This window comes from Gigantopelta aegis, chromosome 4 (genome assembly GCF_016097555.1).
Source record: "Gigantopelta aegis isolate Gae_Host chromosome 4, Gae_host_genome, whole genome shotgun sequence".
NCBI lineage: Eukaryota > Metazoa > Mollusca > Gastropoda > Neomphalida > Peltospiridae > Gigantopelta > Gigantopelta aegis.
This window is the reverse complement of record NC_054702.1, coordinates 63,425,847-63,441,918: the sequence shown is the minus strand read 5'-3', so window position 1 is coordinate 63,441,918 and position 16,072 is coordinate 63,425,847. Positions and strand designations below refer to the sequence as shown.

The 16,072-nt window shown below is 35.0% G+C and overlaps 1 protein-coding gene across 1 annotated transcript in view; it reads right to left on the bottom strand.

The window, feature by feature from the left end:
* Window positions 1-650: 650 nt before the first annotated feature.
* LOC121370905 (mitochondrial import inner membrane translocase subunit TIM50-C-like) overlaps window positions 651-16,072 on the bottom strand; it is a 33,109-nt gene continuing 17,687 nt past the window's right edge. The window contains exons 8-10 of the mRNA XM_041496439.1: window positions 10,649-10,805; window positions 3,605-3,708; window positions 651-2,814 (exon numbers count right to left, since the gene is read on the bottom strand). Of these exons, the coding sequence (XP_041352373.1) occupies window positions 2,725-2,814; window positions 3,605-3,708; window positions 10,649-10,805 (351 nt within the window). The 3' untranslated portion in view covers window positions 651-2,724. The remainder of the gene's footprint in view (window positions 2,815-3,604; window positions 3,709-10,648; window positions 10,806-16,072) is intronic.

The following is a 16,072-nucleotide window of genomic DNA, read 5'->3' as shown; positions in this document are numbered from 1 at the left end:
GAAAATTGAAAACTATTTGACTGATCATGAACACAAGTACCGACTTATTTTCAGATCTATTTGAACATTTTGACAGGAGGAATGGATGAATATGTAGGTGACTAAGCACTCAAAAAGTACATTTTATGAGACCAATATCCCAAACAGAAATATTTCAAACTAGAATCAGTGTATTAAATCACAAATACCCTGCAATAGTAAGAGGACTAAGTACCTTTAATACTGTGTAAAGGAAAGGCATATTTGTTAACTGACACCTCAGCACATTGTAAACTATGGCTGTTTGGTGGTTAACATTATTTTTGACACTTGGTAAAGGGATAGAAAAAGAAACCAACTGCCACCACATAGGCTGTTCCTACTGAAAAACAGCAAAGGATCTTTTATGTGTACTTTCCCATAATCAGGACAGGACATACCATGGCCTAAACATAAAGAAAACTGTCAAATTAGATCATTCACAAGTGATTATTATTTTGTTATAGATGTAGATTATTGAAAATAATCTAGTTATTTCAATAATTTATAGTTAACATAAAAATATGACATCAGAAAAATGGATTAAGTTCCAATGTTCATGGATGTAAAAAGACATTCCAATTTGCTGCATGAATCAAAATGTTCATTATCGGAAAATAAAACAAAATTTGTTATTTTTATAAGCACTTTTATTTAAATCACACGCTAGCATCTTATGTACAAGTATGTATCCTCACATTTAATAATTTCTAACAAAAATTACAGAAATGACCATTACTTTGAAGTTCTGCATCAAACTGTATACAATACAAAATTCTACAGAGGAGCAAATGAAATGACAAAATCTACCACAGATGGTATTTGTCACAGCAGTAATAGTTCTTTATCATTCCACTTCATAAATGAAACTGATTTGACTAATGTAATAATTCAATTCCAAATTGTTTAGCATGCACATTCAGAGCAAGCTGTTGTAGCACATGCCTGTCCTGGGCACAAGTACCAGCCTCAGCCGGTTCCTCCGTCCAGGACAGGAAAGGGTTGGGGTGGTTGAAGGAGGGACCGCCTGACTGGCAGGTGCAAGGGAGCATCAGCAGTCCAACGTAGTTGGTAACAGGCGGGAGATGTAATAATAATAAAAGGTTATGTTATACACATGTACTTGTACTGATGTTCACAAATGGTAACAGTAAGCTTCAGGTTAATGGAGCATGGATTTTTCCTTTTTCAAATAAAGTACAAATTGTGAATTTGTTTTTAACTAGCATTTCATTAAATGCCGTCATAAAATACTGTGGCACTATTCACACAGGACACAATGTTTTTCAGAGTTTGTTAAGATGGACTTATATATATTTACTATTGTAACAATCAATACTTACAAAAGAAATGATGACAATATCAATCAACTACATTATATAACACTTCAATCCACAAAACAAAATTCCAGTGAGATATGGACAGATTCAGGATTTTGTGAATGAAGAAAACAGAATATATGTTGACAGCAATATTAGTCCGGGACATTAGTATGGTGCCGTCTGCCATCAAAGTGAGGCCGTTAGCTCGTATATGCAGAATATATGTATATTATGTTAGTATGATACAGTTTGCAGTTTACTTTAATCCACACAATTTTTTTTCCAGCGACACAGGATTTTGTGAATGAAGAAAGCAGAATATATGTATATTGGTGCAGGATGTTAGTATGATACAGTTTGCCATCAAACTGGTAATTATATCAAGTTGCCTCAAACCAAATCTGCCACTGAATAAAATTGCTTATCACCTCTACCCTTCTCACACTGACACATAATAACCTTTTGTAAAACAACCACATGATATTTTGTACAATCTTCATACTGGAATACATGCCATAAAGTAGCAATTGCATGTTTTAGTACTTAACATCTTTTACCAACTCAAAATCAAACTACAGTCTTGATAAACTGATGATTGTTTTATCCTGCTTGCAGGGCTTCAAACACACACAAAGACGAAACGAAAAATACATATATATTTACAGAACTTGAACTTATCGATGACACCAATGAAAACTGCCGTCAGTGGGATATAAATTGCCAAACATCAATGTGCTGCTGGATAAAAATTACTGCCTCTGTAAAGCAGCTCAACATCCACAAAATGTTTACACCAAAATGTATACACAATTTTGTACATTCAGAGATGGGAAATGGCGAACTGTAAAAAAAGAGAAAATCTAGAGGGGTCCTGGATATTCTTCAAATCCTAGGTTAAAATCTGTGCCATCTGACACATTTTGGAGGAAAGGACGATTAAAATGCGAGGAAATGCAATTTCCATGAGAGGAAAACAGAAGATCCGAGGAGAATTCCCACCCCTGACATTTGAAACCGACTTTTATACAGCAAACCCTTCAGTCATGTTTATTTGCTGCAAAAGTTATTAAAAAACCCCAAATTGCTGTAAGTTCAAAATTACCATCAGTAAGCCGTTTCACCAATGGCATTAAAAAAGCAATTGCTATGTATGACAAATTCTAAAGTTCAAACCCTGTATTCACAATTGTCTGAGAGTGAGTACAAAATGTATCAAATGTTTAATAACCGTTTCTGGGAGGTCATATGAAGATCATAAAAACACCATTGTTTACAGCTATATATCTATGGATGGAGGTCAATTGAGCACCTGCATTAAAAAAAAAAACAGTTTTAGCAGATCAGGGCATGTGTACCAGTCAACAGGACCAAACCGCGGCAGCCATCATCTCTTAAAGATGTTCAGGCCGGCCCAGCTTGGCGCTGGCTTCTTCACTTCTTGCTTCTGTTGTTGAGCTAGTGCCTGCTCCTGCTCCTGTTAAGACAAAAACAAAATAAATAAATAATATATAAAAAAAAAAAAAAAAATATTCATTAGCTCTCTAAGTCATGTAACACTTGAAATCATGAATAACAGCAGGGGTGGGGAAAAGCATTCCCCCTCGGTAGTGATGACATCAAGTGGGACCGATTTACAATTTTATTTTTTCCCACCCCTGGATAACAGATAATCCAATGTGCTCATTAACCATCACAAAGAAGCAATTCCAATACTTAATAATGACAAGCAACCATTTATCCCCTATTATATAAAACAAGCATTCTGAGAGTCCTGCTAATGCAATACATGTGCCCTGCCTGGCTCAATAAATGTTCATATCTCTTAAGTTCAGTTCAAGGGCCAAGGGATAAATTGTTATGAAAGTCAAACTTGATCTGTCATTGAATATTTTGAAGCATTGTGAATTTTTTTTGGAAAACTATATGTCGGACAGACGGACATATAGAGATGAAAACTGTAGTTCCCTACCAGTCCAATACTGAAGGACCAGTTGCCTGGAAAGTTGCAATATTCTTGAAATGCTACTTGAAACCATCTCCTTCTTTTGAAGATGAGGAATATTCTAGAATTAACCACGCTTGCTGTTCAAATACTTTAACATTCTTAACACAAAACACAAACAAGGCTAGATAAGAGTCCACTGCAAACAGCAGCACATAAGTGGATATGAAAACAACAGGTCACCATTTTAAAGTTTATCATTTGTAAGAAAATAAATATTCTGTAATTAACTGTACAACCAGATCTAAGTGAATCCTCTTACTTGAAGTTTCCTCTGGTTTTCTTTGAAAGCTGCAATGGGGTCATCAAACTGGCTGTAGTACTCCATCACATCCCGTACATCCTCAACACCACTCGTACCCACAGCTAAAATAAACAAGAGTACCGATAAGGTGCATAATAAGCCCGTCAGGAGTCTGATGGAAAACCATAATTGTATGTGACACACCACCATCGCAAGTTGTTCCTACATGTGAGGTTTGATGATCCTGTATGCATCTGTATGCAAGATATGGTCCAGACAAGAAAAAGTTGACAGACAGACGTACATGTTGTACATATGGACAATATCATACCATAATAAGACCCATCATAGACAGGCGTATAAAAACAAATACTGTATTTTCCCTCTACATAATGCCCACCACCCCCAAATAAAAAAAATAAAAATCAAGTATAAAATAAAGGTGTCTAGTGTACAAAGCAACAAACACAAAAATATACGGATCATCAATGGATAATTTATTGTACTTACAAATGTCTACATGCGACTGATAATATTCACTGTAATAAAAATAAAAGGCAAAGGCTCCTCATGCTTATTAACTACTGATAGATGTATTACTTGTAAATGATACTGGGCCAAATTTACGAAGCCTGTTTTTCTTAAATGCAGGTGTTTTAAGCATTGTAAATGTATGTAGTTACACATGTGTAAGACATAAACAGGCTTTGTAAATTCAGGCCATTAAGATAAAAAAGAAATCAACCACTCCTAATCCATTTCCCACAAACTAAAAAATGGATCAGGATAAAAATTAACTGTGATCCAAATACAAAATAAAACCATTTGTTGAGTTGCATCTGATTTTTGTAAAACTACTAAAAGGTACATCTTGTATTTGTCCATTTTAACTTGATTTTGGTACCTATATCCAGTTACAGTTCAAGCACACTGCCCTGGATATATACCTCAGCTATTTGGGCTGTCTGTCCAGGACTCTGTGTGTGTGTGTGTGTGTGTGTGTGTGTGTGTGTGTGTGTGTGTGTGTGTGTGTGTGTGTGTGTGTGTATGTATGTGTGTGTGTGTGTGTGTGTGCACGTGTGTGTGAGTGTGAGTGTGTGTGTGCGAGTGTGTGTGTGCGTGCGCGAGGGGGTGAGTGTGAGTGTGTGTGAGTGTGTGTGTGTGTGCGTGTGAGTGTGTGTGTGTGTGCGCGTGTACGTGCATGTGTGCGAGTGTGTGTGTGAGTGTGCGTGTGCGTGTGCGAGTGTGAGTGTGTGTGTATGTGTGTGTGTTAATGGTTAGTTGTTAATGATAGAGACATGAGGGTATTGACCTTACTCCTCCCCACTGATCCATTAAAATATTTCTGGATGGAATTAAGTAAATAGAATCTGATCCTTTATTTTGCATTCACTGCCAGTATTATGTACCTGTACCACCAAAGAAAAAAGAAAGAAAGTCTTCACATTATTCCCCAACCCCTCACATGCAATTTCATATTACACAAAACATTTTTTTTTTTTAGAAATGTAATATTGATGGCTCCATTTTAAAAAGCTGACATATCTTTCAAAAGCTGAAATGTATATACTATATGTTGTATACTTAAATAAAGGTAATTTTCTAGTATCTAGGATCAAATCCTATTTGCTTTATAAAAAAATACTAATGCGAATTGTTTTTTTTAAAAGACCTGAAATCATATAAAAAAGCTGAAAGATCACTAACAATAATAAAAAAAATATCCCAGCTACATGTATTAAAGGGACATTCCTGAGTTTGCTGCATTGTAAGATGTTTCAGAAAAATTAAATATTTCTATGATTAAACTTACATATTTAATATATTTTCTTGTTTAGAATATCAGTTTCTGTATATTCAATGTGTTTCTGGTCATCTTAATATTTGTAAGAAGCCCAAACTGGATTTTGTCTTCAAATAATTTCGTATGTACGAAAAACAAAACAATTTAGGACATAAAATGAAATTTAACCTAGTACAAATAGTAGAACGATCAGAAATACATTTAATATATAGCCCTTAATACTTTATGCAGAAAAATATATTTGATATGTAATTACAATCGTTCAAAAGTCTCTGTTGGTCAATAACATATTAAAAATTGCAGCAAACTCAGGAATGTCCCTTTAAACAACTTGAAAAACGTGTCTCGCCTACCAAGTACCATAAAATGTTTGAGTGCACTGTGATGAACATCCATAGGTGCAACTATAAACCAAGTTTCACTGACCTAAGACTTATACATGTAGTTTGTGAGAAACTGATTTAAACACAAAATTTTAATGTTAACTTTAATATCTTGCCTTTTTACTTCATAAAAGCAGAGGCATGGGATTTTCAATCCAGATACCAACTCCAAAGGCTCAATGGGTAGGAAAGAAAGAAAGTAAGAAAGAAATATTTTATTTAATGACGCACTCAACACATTTTATTTACGGTTATATGGCGTCAGACATATGGTTAAGGACCACACAGATTTTGAGAGGAAACCCACTGTCGCCACTACATGGGCTACTCTTTCCGATTAGCAGCAAGGGATCTTTTATTTGCGCTTCCCACAGACAGGATAGCACAAACCATGGCCATTGTTGAACCAGTTATGGATCACTGGTCGGTGCAAGGCAAAAATTGCAGGTTTTGAAGCCATATTTTATTTTCCTTTTTAAAAACAGCTCTAAGAACATATTTATATATATTTCTTATTGGAACCAACAAATTTGTTGTGTTTTTTTAAAATTCATTAAATATTAATTAATAAATCAATCAATCAAAAGCAACTGCACTGCATTATTTCCACACATCGAGCAGAAAAAAAAAGAGGCTATTAAATGTAACAAAAGTTTGAAAGACTTAATTACAATTTTCTTAACATGTCAGATGTCGTCGATGCATGCACTAATGGATACAGGGGGGCAGAAATAACATATAAAAGCTCAATTGATTAGCAATAACGTGACATTAAATCATTCTGTTGTGTAATAATGTTATAAAGAAGGTGAAAAAATAGATCCAATAGCAGCAGTTATCTCATCGATTTAGTCGCACCACTACCAAAGTTGTCAATGAAATTTGTTTATCTTTGTGCTTTTATTTCCGGACCCTGACAGAAGATATTTTCGGTCTCATACTACAAGCAATGGAATCCATTAAAAGGTGCAATTTATTAGATAGCAGACAAGGAAAAAATATTACCGTGTGATAATGAAAACAGCACAACTGAATTTAGTGAAGGGCATTCACACGATTATTTCTATAATACTTGATATCGATTCAGATGAGAATATATCAAAAAGCTTTTAATTTCTTTTTTTTTTCTCTCTTTCCTCTCTCTCTTTTTTTCCCCCATGTGAAAGTCTCTATCATTCAATGTTAATTTTCTCTGATCATAAGGCCACAGTTACAAAATATTTTGATTAGCTAACCAATCTATTATTTTTTGTAGCTTGTTGCCACTGAAACATATTTTAAACTAATTGAACCTCTTTTTTTTTGCAGTACATATTAAATAAATTTTTGTACTTAGAATAAAACATATTAGTGTGTGTATATGCAATGTTTTTGGTTGTCCTACTATTTGTAGATTTTACCTTCCAATTTCACATATATTAAAACACATATATGAGGTAATAAAATGAAATTTACACTACCACAAACAATACAAATCATCAGAAACAAATTGAATATACCAGGATTCTTACACCTGAAAAAACATCAAATTCAAGGACATTTCGAAGGACTTTTCCAGGACTTTTTTTTCACCCCCAGGACATGAAATGTTCAATCAATGAATGTTTTTACAAGAAACTGTTGTCTGAATTTAGACAGGTCATGAGAACAACAAAATTAAAGATGGGGAAAAAATAAACCACCAAATTTTTGGCCTAAATTTCCAGGACACAATAAAATTTACTGCTTTTGTCCAGGACATTCCAGGCTTGGATTTTAAAATCACAAAATTCAAGGACATTCCAGGATTTCCAGGACACATAAGAACCCTGTTTACAAAAACTGATATTCTAAACAAGGGACTGCATTTCATATGTATTTTCAGTGGTGAAAAGGGATGTTAGATGCCAACAGACAGAAACGTGTTAACAATGGCAGTAAATTCAGAATAGTCTTTTTAAATTCAAAGAATATATTAAAAATATATATAAACATTTAAGTACAGTGAAGTACTCTTATAACGAACCTGAAGGGACCATGATAGTTAGTTCGTTACAGCAGTAGTTTGTTGTACACATTAGTACAAGTTGGTCATTAATATATAGGGAGATAAAACGGGACTTTACGATCAGTTCGATCTATGCAATAGTTTGTTCTAAGCATGTTCGTTATATGTACATAGGGAGATAAAACGGGACTTTACGATCAGTTCACTCTATGCAATAGTTTGTTCTAAGCATGTTCATTTTATGTATATAGGTAGATAAAACAGGACTTTATGATCAGTTCACTCTATGCAATAGTTCGTTCTAAGGAAGTTCGTTATAAGTGTGCTTTACTGTATTAAAAAATAAAGTCCATTCACTGTATTACAATATTTAAAGAAGAAAAAAAAAGTTTTCAAGGATTGGCCTGAAGCAGACATAAACAGCGTCCCTGCATGTCTTTTGTTCAAATGCAGTCTACTTCCTTTGTGGAAGATTCTTAATCAATAATGCAATGTGATTATACAATTATAGTCCATTAAAAGACAGAAATGAATATATTATGACAAAACCAAACAAAACGGAAGTGTTTTGTCAATTTGTTTCATCTTTATGACTCAACATTAATTTTGCTCTGCTGACAGAACGGCAACTTTGTATAAATACTAATAAATTCATCATGAGATATTACTGTAAAAACATGTTATCAAAGTCCAAATATTAACAAACACTCCTGTAGTCATGGTAACCATTAATCATAACAGTGACATGCTGCTAGATCGCCATGACCCAAACAACCTGTGTGTTGGTGCAGTCTATTACAGCTGGCTAGAATATGACAACAAAACAGATCCTGATACTTGGAACTCACAGTATCTGACAATTTCATGTAGAGACAGAATACAGACAACCTCTGGCAGTTCCACATACAGAATAAAAACAAAAACATCTGACATTTCTATATACAGTGAAAACACTCTAAACTGGATACCCTTGGGATCAAGACAAATGTCCGGTTTTAAGAGATCCGGTTTTAAGAGAGATCCGGTTTAGAGACGTTAAGTTCTGTTCTGGGGCCTAATTCACAAAGGTCTCTTAGACAACAAAGCATCCTCTTTGCAAGTCTTTTAGCATTGCACTGCGAGATCGCAAAGTTGCGAGAGTTTAGTGAATTAGGCCCCAGTTTTTTTTAAAGGAACTGTAAAACATCTGGTTTTGAGGGAATTCCAGTTTACAGAGGGTCTGGTCTTAAGAACTTTTACTGTACATATAAAACTAATAATTCCAAATATAAAGACAAAGCTTGTTCTGATAATATTATATAAAAAAAACCTGACAGTTCCCAATACATGTACAGAAAAACTTCCCTTTGACAATAATTTCAAACACAAAAGTGATACCGGTGTAATTCCTATGCAAAGTTCACTATGACAATTTCATACAAAACCCCGGATAATTCCAAATTGGAAGGAAATATTTTATTTAACGATGCACTCAACACATTTTATTTACGGTTACTGTATATGGCGTCAGACATATGATTAAGGACCAAACAGATATAGAGAGGAAACCCGCTGTTGCTACTTCATGGGCTACTCTTTTCGATTAGCAGCAAGAGATCTTTTATATGCACCATCCCACAGACAGGATAGTATATACCACAGCCTTTGTTACACCAGTTGTGGAGCACTGGCTGGGACGAGAAATAGCCCAATGGGTCCACTGATGGGAATCAATCCTAGACTGACCACGCATCAAGCTAACGCTTTACCACTGGGCTACGTCCCGTCGCAATTCCAAATAGGGACGAATGGTCTCTTTAACCATATGTCTAATGCCGTATAACCGTAAATAAAATGTGTTGAGTGTGTCGTTAAATAAAACATTTCCTTCCTTCTGCATGCTGAAGTTTTTTTCTGGTTCCAACCAGTGCACCACAATTGGTCAACGGCCATGGTGTGTGCTTTTCTGTCTGTGGGAAAGTACATATAAAAGATCTTTTGCTGTATTAAGAAAAATGTATCAGGTTTCCTCTGATGATTACGAGTCAGAAATACCAAATGTTTGACATACAATAACCGATGATTAATTAATCAATGTGCTCTAGTGGTATCATTAAACAAAACAAACTTTAACAAACTTTTCATGCTGAAATGCAAGTAGTACATGGACTACCAACTGTATATTCCAACAGACTATTTCACAAATCGTTGTAAGCCTAGTTTTATTTGTATAAGTAAATCTTAGGCTGAAAACATATTTTGTAAGTACCTGAAATGTACCACAAGTGTAAAACGGCTAACAGTGAAGGTAAACCTACAGGGCCGAATTTACGAAGCCTGTTTATGTCTTACATGCATGTAACTACATACATCTACAATTCTCAAACACCTGCATTTAAAAAGGAAGGAAGGAAGGAAATGTTTTATTTAACGATGCACTCAACACATTTTATTTACAGATATATGGTGTCAGACATATGGTTAAGGACCACACAGATATTGAGGGAGAAAATCTGCTGTCGCCACTTCATGGGAAAGTCTTTTCGATTAGCAGCAAGGAATCTTTTATATGCACCATCCCATAGACAGGATAGCACATACCATGGCCTTTATGTACCTTTTATATGCACCATCCCATAGACAAGATAGCACATACCACGGCCTTTATGTACCAGCATGGTCCACTGGCTTGAGCGATAAATAGTCTAATGGGCCCACTGATGGGGATCGATCCCAAACTGACCGTGCATCACGCGAGCGCTTTACCACTGGGCTACGGCTCACCCCTGCATTTAAGAAAAACAGGCTTCGTAAATTCGGCCCACAATGTTTTGTAAAACAGGCTACCATTTTGTGAAATCACCATGATACCATGGTCAGTATGCTAAGAAATATAATTATGATCTTACTTTTAAGGAAGTTGCCCAAATCATACAAGGTGGTGTCTCCATCTTCCCCGCTCCACTTCTTGAGTCGAAACGTGTTTTTTGGTTGTAGCTTGAACGACTGGGGATTCCAGTCAAGGAAGATCACCTTGGACAGATCTCGATTCAAGCAAGAAAGATCCTGTGCAAGATTAACAAAAACAGAGAAAAATTAATAATTATATTCAAGAAAGTTTGTTTCCATCGGACATGTGGTGTCGTGGTTAAACCATCAGATATGTGGGTGGTAGGTAATGGGTTCTCAGCCTGGTACCGGCGGCTCCCACCCAGAGCTAGTTTTAACGACTCAATATGGTAGGTGTAAGACCACTACATCCTCTTCTCGCTCACACTAACCAGTAACAACTAACCCACTGTCCTGGACAGACAATCCTGATAGCTGGTGTGTGCCCTGGACAGTGTGCTTGAACCTTAATTGGATATAAGCCTGAAAATAAGTTGAATGAAATGACAAGTTAATAAATACAGACATACCCAAACCTCTTTTGGATACAGGCACCGTAACAGTAATTACATATTATTAAGTCATCACTGAAACAATGACATCAAATACAGTCATAAGGCCAACTTACTGCTGTTAGCCGATTGGTCTCCAAGAATTATTACTGTAAGTTGTTACTCACTTTTCAGCCATATTTTTATCCATTCACAGCTAAAAATGGTTAATAAAACAATAAGCCTAGCCATAAAGGAAATAAATCAGGACTGGATCTGGCACTTGCCAAATTCCCCAATAGCAAATTTTGAAAACAGCAATTTTGAAAGCAGTTGGCGAATTTTATTTTAATTTGTCGAAATAATTTCGTGTAATAATTGACATTAAAAAAACTAAAAACTGTTGATTTCTGCAATTTTTAATGTCTAATAGACAATTTGGTGAAATGTTTTGCCAACCCATAGCTAGCCCTGTAAATATTGCATCTTAAGACCCTTTCCAATGTGCTACAAATGTCACTTCATTTGTATTCCTCCTCTTTTTTTTTAATTCATAAAAACAAAATACATTTTGTTTATTAGAAACACCAGGATGATCAGAAGCACTTCGGTTCTACAGAAATGGATAATATAAACAATAAAATATAAGTAATGTTTGATTTCAGTGATCATAAACATCTCTAATAGTGAAAAATATGATGCAGTGTTTAAAAACTAGGGTCCGTCCCTTTAATGAATAATAGCAAGGATTACATAAATAGAGGCATGCTTATGCAGTTTGCTTACTCAGCAATTCTTATGCAGTGTGAACTTTGCCAGATAACATATACGGTACATATATTGGGTGAGCAATGTGCTTTTATTTCTTGAGCCACGCTCTTGTATCTTTTCCTAAATGATGACGTCACTTTGATGTGATTTGTGTGCTTATTCAGCAGAAATCGCTACAGGATGTAATCAAACCTGACACAATTTGTGTGGGGAAGATGGGGTGCTTTGGATATTAAAATGTAACAAATGTACATAGTTGCTTTTGATAATTTTTGGAGATCAGTTCAAAATTACAACCCCCCCCCCCCCCCTCCTTATATAGCACCACTTATAGAACCTGGAGCTTGGACAAAAGTCTAGTCTGGTGATGGAAACAACACATATCTTCTTTTTTTTGCAATTCATTTGCCAGGATATCTCCCAGTTTTAAAATGTTTTCATCACAATATAGGCATTTCTGCATATTTTGTGCAGTAACCTTCTATTAATGAAAGAAAACCATAAACCGTTACTGTTGACTTTACAAATGAAAGTGCACAACACCATGTCTAGTGTTGACAGTTGTGTCTAATACACTTGTTAGTTATGAGTTCTTGGCAGACGCTTTGGACTGCACTGCCCAGTAATTCAAAGAATTTTAAATCCATCCACAGCAGCACAGGGTTTTTTTTCACGAATATACAGATGGCCACAAGCACCAAGGCCACCATGTCAAAAAAGTAATTTAAAAAATAGATAAATTCACTCTGTGTGGTCTTCTGTTAAATATTCCTGTACTAAGTTTCTAAATTATTTAAACAACCTATAGAAGCAGTTTGTTTTGTTTAACAACACTACTAGAGCACACTGATTTATTAATCATCGGCAATTTGATGTCAAAAACAAACTATAAAAGAAAGCAGACCATATAGAATTTTTTTTCTTTATATTTCAAAATTTTATTACAAAATTTAGCAGAAAGAAAAGAATTAGTTATTAAATGACACCCTAAACACATTTTTCAATATAGCTATAATATGATGGTGATTTAAGAGAGAGAAGAAACCCACTGCTGCCACATAGGCTACTCCTACTGATAAAGCATCAAGGGATCTTTTTGAGCTAAATCCCACCTAAGACTTATAAAATCTCATTATTAGTTTGAGAGCACTGGTCTAAGGGGGTGCCTGTACTAAGTCCCAGCATAATGTATAATGATATGACAAGTGTAAACTGTTGGTGATAGACTTTAAAACTCTTGGATGACAGATAGTAGCCAGACAAATCAGCATCAGAAAGGCTCTGCTGATGAAAATTAAACAGTCATGAGAATAAGTCACAAAAAATACATTTTAACAAACTTATCGGAGAAGATCGTAAAATATTCTGTAACCTCCACCCACTAAAAGCATGTTTGTCACTGTAGGAATCTGTCATGTGAAAATAAAAGTAAAAAAAGCGTATCTCCTTTTGTGTTAAAAGCAGTCTATTATGTTACCACAATGTAATATCCATTTAAATCCAGTAATTTGGAGTGTCAGTCATTATTAATAATAAAGTCCCCCCAATATGTTTGTGTTCCTGTCACCACAATGAATAATATACTTGCATGATTTTGTTTATAACTCAACTAAATCTTGTTACTGTATACACAAATATGTTCAAAAATAAAATATACTGTGAAAATCGCGAACACGTTGATAGTAGGGCCTCCACGAGTCCAAAATATTGGACTCGAGTACCCGAAGGTCAAACTCGACCCGGACCCGAGTACCCGAAACTTACACTAGATGATGATGAGATTAAAGAATAAAGTTAAATAGAATTATGCATTTTAATTCCAGGGCTGAACATGGATGCCAAATCATGTCATTGTATTGCATTTAGAAACCGGTTGATATATTTAGTGTTATGATGGATGGACGGCCAGTTTAAAAAAAGAAACTAGTGCATGATTTTATAATTATTGTGTCACTTAAATCGTTGATTATCTAATCCTGTAATTATTGTCCTACATTGTCCAGTGTATTATAGTTCATCATTGTATTCCACCTTGTATGGGTACTCGAGTCCGCTCACAGGACTCGAGTCTAGCAAGACTCGACCCATGCCCGAGTACTCGAGTACTCGTGGAGACCCTAATTGATAGCACCGCAAATTTAATTACACGCGAACTTATTTTCGATTTGGTATATTATTATTTACCTTATAATATATAGTCTTATCTCTACATCCCAACCCATATCAGAATCAAGTAGTCAGAGGTCCGCAAGGTCACGTAATTCTGTAAACCTGCCTGGTCCCATGGATTTGATCGAAATGGCACACATTTGGGTGTAAGTCTGTTGTTACGTAATCTCAGTTTTGTTTGTTTTCTTTGTAACCTTAAATGGAAGTTTGTGGGTACCACCAATAATGAAAAGTTATTTCTTATGACATTTGCGTGTTTCAATTTTCTGTATCGCATGTGCATGTTCCATCGATAACATGACAATAGTCTTATCAGACATACATTCAACATTGACGTCTCGCAGACAGCATGGTGAACATGAAGTGTGTGCGTGAAATCGTCATTGAAAAGAGTTTGGCAAATGAAATATGGGTAATTTTGATTTTATTATCGGGGGACACAGTCGCGAAAATAATTCCTCGCGAAAATGTAACATGAAAGCCCGATCGCGAATTATTTTAGTCGCGAAAATATTTGCGTATATGGTATAAAGATTATGTTGTTTTTAATTTCTTTATTTTTTTATTTTTTAAGCTTATGGAATTATTTGGAAAAACAAAACATGAGCTCCAGAAATTGGCTGGAAAATTTATTAATCAATACTAATGTAAAAAATATATTAAATAATTACGTTAATATAAATAATAAATACAATATCAAAATGAAGTGTGGCAGTTTTTTATGTGAATGTGTGTGTACGTGCGTGCGCATAATTATGTGTATGTACATTATGTGTTATCAGTGAAAAACCAAAAACACCTGTATCTTGTTTGTTTGTACAGAAGGGATTGGGGAAAATAAAATAAAACATATTGTCAAAATAACATTGACAATATTACAGTAGAAAAAAAAAAAAAAAGACAAATTTAAAGGGAAGAAGTTTGTTTTTGTTTAATAACACCAATAACGCACATTGGTTAATTAATCATAAGCTATTGGATATTAAACATATTTGAGTAATTTTGACAGTCTTCAGAGGAAATGTACTACATTGTTCCATTAGAGGGGCAGGATTTAGCTCAGGTATGCACTTTTCTGTCTGTGAGGAAATGCATATAAAAGATCCCTTGCTGCATTTGGAAAAATATAGCAGGTTTCCTCTGGTGACTACGAGTCATAATTACCAAATGTTTGACATGTATCCAATAGTCCATGATTGATTAATCGATGTGCTCCAGTAGTGTCATTAAACAAAACAAACTTTGTTCCATTAGCAGCAAGGGATCTTTTATATGCACATAGCAGCACATACCATAAACTTTGCTATACCAGTCATGGGGCACTGGTTGGGATGGTAAAAACCCAGTGGGTCTGCTAAGGATCTTCGATCCTTGAACTCAGGCAAGCTGTCTACTGAGGTAAATCCTGCCTTTATATTTCAGAGGTAATTACTTAACATTTCAAAGTAATTACCCAAAAAAACAACATCCATAATCAATCATGTATGAAATCGTTATTTCCTATTAACGCATTAATCATCTACCACAGCAGAAACAGACCGACATGAGAAAGTACTTATTAAAAATCAATGTGTCCTTGACGTGACAAGCCAATCAGTGTTATAAATCAAAACACGTTTTGTTTGCATCTCCAACGATAGGATATTTTGCCAATGGTTTTATACTTTTCATGACTTTGTGTACAATCAGAAAAAACCAACAACTCTTAGGTCATAAAAAGGAATAAACACAAATGTGAAAAAGAACTCTTTAGTACTGGAGATTGACTGTGTTAAATGAAGTGTACTTAGCAACAGATGTAGGGCTGTAATGCTCAAAATTCAATAAAAGAAAATAAATAGCTGAGGCCAAGATTTGTTTTTATCTTTACAGGTTTAAAAAAAAGAAAGAAAACCGAGAAACATCTTTAATCACTTAAGGCCAGAAACAGGTCTGTCTGTGAAACACGTATCTTGATGAATTGACTTTGAACTGTAATGGATTGTTGCATAATCAACACCAAGTTGCAAAATG